Source organism: Protopterus annectens, chromosome 7.part0 (assembly GCF_019279795.1).
Source record: "Protopterus annectens isolate FY-2018-M chromosome 7.part0, PAN1.0, whole genome shotgun sequence".
Classification (NCBI taxonomy): domain Eukaryota; kingdom Metazoa; phylum Chordata; order Ceratodontiformes; family Protopteridae; genus Protopterus; species Protopterus annectens.
The window spans coordinates 569,644,197-569,648,514 of NC_056739.1; the positions used below are offsets into that span (position 1 = coordinate 569,644,197).

Consider the following 4,318-nt stretch of genomic DNA (forward strand, 5'->3'; position numbering starts at 1 on the left):
CAAACAGTAGTTTAGTCTGTGATGCTCTGCTTATTAACATAAAAAACTACAAAAAACAGCTACTTTGACATACAGTAGTCAGGCATGTTTCTGTATAGCGGAACAGAAAATTGTAAAGCTTTTTAGTAATATATGGAGTGCTGTACAGGTTTAAAAGAAATAGTAGTTAGAAAATAATTAGTGAAGAAAGTATCTAAATCTAGTTGAAAATCAGTCTGGGGGGGGGTTCATAAACCTGGGATGCAACAAGTACTGCTTTAAGCCACTTGATTAATTCTCTGCTCTTGGTTAACTAACATGGTGAAAAACCTAAAACATTTGCAAGCAGCAGGGAAACACAAGAGTCAGAAAATCTCTCAGCTACACACACAAGCAAAAAACACTTTTGTGCATCTCAATGTCATGCACTATTATGCTGGAAATAAGTTTATGCGCCGATCATTGCACGGATTGAAATCTCTTAGGACTTGCTCAATGTCAATGTCTATGTCGTCATGTATATGCATGAGTGCCAATCCTGTTAAACGGTGTTCGCTCATGCAGTTTCGGAGCCAGGTCTTTATCCTCCTGAAGGCACTAAATGTCCTTTCTGCAGATGCAACACTGACTGGCATTGTTGCCAGAATACTTAATGCAGTGTTGATATCTGGATAGAACTCAGGTTTTAAGTGCTGCAGTGTATCAATAATTGTGGTAGGGAATTGGTTCTCTGGTACCATGTTCCACTTTGTGGACCATCTTACCAGTTCCTCTCGTAGGTTATGTAGAGAGGACAAGTCGGTCTTGTAAGCCTCATACAGTTCAATAACTTTGGCATCATCCTGAAGCATGTACAATGACTTGGGTGCCAAATATTGTGCCAGGAAACGTGGGCATTCAATAAGTTGTTCAGTCAGTTCAGCAATCACATGGTCCAAGAATGGTATGAATGTGTTTCGTCTGTAGTATTCTTCTGGATTAGAAGCAGTGATGTTGCTCCTTTTTGTTTGTCTGCCACATATTCTAGGTACACTTTCTTCGGTAAAGACTTGACTTGCAAGTTCCTGTACCTCTTCATAGAGCACTTTGAATTTCCTGTCAGCATCGCTTCTAATATTTTTAAGAGTTTCTACGATAACTGAAGTTTCTTCTGATGCCTGTATCAGATCAATTTGTTCACGTTGAAAATAAAGATGAAGAGGCTTAACAATGCCCAGTATAGATTCCATTATTACCAACTCAACAATGAAATCAAATTTGGAAATAGAATATAGGTATCTTTCTGCCTCTTTGTCAAATTCTGCCATATTTTCCAAACAACTGGCAATAACAGCATACTTCATCTTAAATGCATGTAGGCAATCGGCTTGACTCATCCACCTTGTTGCCCCTGGTGCACGTAGAGACGTACTTCTGTCTGCAGACACATCATCGTACTCTGATGGCAAACTTGCAAATTCCTTCAGCTGACACAAATATACATTATGACGTTTTGCAGAGGAATTTATAGTGGCAATTACACTTCGACATGTGTCAAGTGCATTTGCCATTTCACGCATTGCACAGGAATGTACAATAGCAGTGTTTAGGTTGTGTGCTTTGCATGCTGAGTATAGTGCTTCTGGAAATAATGCCCGAATTCTTGCCTGAACTCCACTGAAGTGGCCACTCATGTTACTACCTCGGTCATAACCCTGTGCACGTAGAGACGTACTTCTGTCTGCAGACACATCATCGTACTCCGATGGCAAACTTGCAAATTCCTTCAGCTGACACAAATATACATTATGACGTTTTGCAGAGGAATTTATAGTGGCAATTACACTTCGACATGTGTCAAGTGCATTTGCCATTTCACGCATTGCACAGGAATGTACAATAGCAATGTTTAGGTTGTGTGCTTTGCATGCTGAGTATAGTGCTTCTGGAAATAATGCCCGAATTCTTGCCTGAACTCCACTGAAGTGGCCACTCATGTTACTACCTCGTTCATAACCCTGTCCACGCATACATCCTTTATCCAGACCCCATGCTGTCATTCGCTGCAAGAAAAGATCTGCCAATGCTTTTCCAGTGGTGTCCATAGCCTCTACAAACTCAATGAAGTCTTCTCGAATTTCTACCTTCCTGTGAGTGTGGTGAACATATCTTAGAGTTAGCGTAATCTGCTCCTTCCGGGAAATGTCTGTAGTGCCATCTGCAATTAAACTAAAGTAACATGCGTCCTTCACACGGTTAAGAATATTTCGTTGAATCTGCAAAGAAATGAGCTGAATCAATTCATTTTGAATCTGTGCTGAAATATATTGAGCATTTCTATGTGCCTTTTGCAAATGTTCTGCAAACAAAGGGTCCAGTTCAGCAGTATATTGCAGCAGAGATTTGAAGGTCCCACTGTCGGACAGTCGTCCTCGTAATGGCAAATTTTCTCTTCCACACAAGATGATTATTTTCACTATACATTTTAAGGCATGTAATGTGCGTTCTTGCAGTCTTTTATCCATCTGTGAAATGGAGTGCAGTGCTGTTTTCATCTTACCACAACACACTTCTAAAAATGCCTCTGACCTTGCAACTGCATTGCCATGTTCTTTAGAGTTACTGTGCCGCTCCAAGATCTTTTTTGCATTCGACCAGTCGGTCATTGGTGTGGAGACCAACACAGTGTCCTTTGAACTATTAAAGACAAAGCAGGGGCCACAGAAAACTCCATCTAATTTCTTTGAGTACCGTGTAAATTTAAAGTCATGAAGCAGCTGTGGATTACACCTGCGAAAATGCCTCCTTCCAGCATAATCCACAAATCCACAAATCGTTTAGGGAATGTAAAATCTTTAGGAGGCAGCCACTGTACCGTTAGGATAGTCTTCTTATCCATGTCACTGAGGATTGTGTGAGTATATAGCCCTATATCTCCATCATCCTTCTGCAGAACATCACTCATGCAGTGATAAAGCCTTTTATCTGTGTCACTTTCATCATTCTTCCTCAGATTCACAGCGTCCAATGGGTGAGCATCCAAACTGCTGGAAGATAAACTAATTGGACCTTCACTGGTAATTGCTCCTTCACTGGTATTTGCTTCTTGTATGCCTCTTTCCACAGAAGGGAAACTTGCTGCAGCTGGTTCAGTAGGTACGTCAGCTTGAGGAACCACAGTGATCTGTTCACCTTTGCTATCCATGTGCCTACAGCAAAAACAAAGACATGCACACATGAAACACAACTATCAAATGTGTTCACAGAGTACTGCTTTGTGTAGTGTATCACCAGCAATTAATGATAAAAAAAATTGAGTGTAAAAGACTTACCAAACTGTCACTGGTCTTTCTGAAAATTTTTCTGCTTCCACAGAAGTAGATCCATCGTTGGAACTGCAAAAATAAATCAGGTTATTATGCAATTAAGCATGACTGAGTTATAATGTAGTCTGATGCATTGTATCATAATCAGTAAGCAAGAAAAAGTACCTGTTTATGGATGGCTGCTTTTATGCGTTAAATGGCTCAACAGAAGTAGGCAGCATTTGTAAGTCTGTCACTGATGTACAACTTGAAGATGTGCCTTTTCTAAAAAGCAAAGCAAAAGCAAGAAGCAAGACTACACGTTGTACATGTTTGCAGGCATATACTCTTAATGTCCTACAATACACACAAAAAAGTTAATTTCTGAAAAGTACTCTTTGCTCAACACCATTTCCAAGGCTAACATGTACAATTAGATTCTAAAGCAATTTTTGGGCACAGCATAGCTACAGCCTTTATACCAGCACATAATCACTGCAAGGCAGATAAAGTACACCTAGATTAGCTTATTAATACATATTAGGGTGCATAGATATACAGACCCTCAAAAGGTGCACACCTAAAAATCCATCACACATTATAAGTGCCACCTGGCAATAGTGAACACAATGAATACATCAACATATGTTAATTCTTCATTGGTCAAAGCTTTGACCTCGACCTCTACAACACCAGAATTCAACAAATAGTACTAAGTAAATACAAGGTACCCACAACAGTACACTGGACAGTTTTACATTTGCAGGTTTTTCTGTAATAAAGCCCTAGTATGTGTAAATAAATGTGCTTACCGAGTAGTCAGGAAGGAGGCCAAACTTGCTGAAAGCTGAGCAATCTCCTCTTTTCGTGTACGCTTCACTTTCCTCTGCTGGCCACCAGATGGTTGTTTTCTCTTCACTACAGCTTCCATCCTATCAGAAATACAAGCTGTTTCAGCACTTTAGGATTACCAGGGAGATTGAGTCTACCCTTGCACCATCATTGGCATAAGACTCAAGAACATTTAACAACCTGTCACAGAATTTTCAAAGATG

At 40.0% G+C, this 4,318-nt stretch overlaps 1 protein-coding gene across 1 annotated transcript; it reads right to left on the minus strand.

The window, feature by feature from the left end:
• Nucleotides 1-410: 410 nt before the first annotated feature.
• On the minus strand, nucleotides 411-2,624 carry LOC122806057 (52 kDa repressor of the inhibitor of the protein kinase-like). The gene is made up of 2 exons (XM_044076298.1): nucleotides 1,976-2,624; nucleotides 411-1,672 (listed from the first exon to the last, which is right to left on the minus strand). Exons 1-2 carry the CDS (start codon nucleotides 2,622-2,624, stop codon nucleotides 411-413), a joined length of 1,911 nt encoding a protein of 636 aa, XP_043932233.1.
• Between the last annotated feature and the right edge of the window lie 1,694 nt (nucleotides 2,625-4,318).

Coding starts and splice junctions, on each gene's coding strand:
- LOC122806057 (XM_044076298.1), bottom strand. CDS start 2,624: ATGACCGACTGGTCGAATGCAAAAAAGATCTTGGAGCGGCACAGTAAC. Junction 1,673..1,975: donor AGGATGTATGCGTGGACAGG/GTTATGAACGAG, acceptor TACGTGCACAGG/GTTATGACCGAGGTAGTAAC.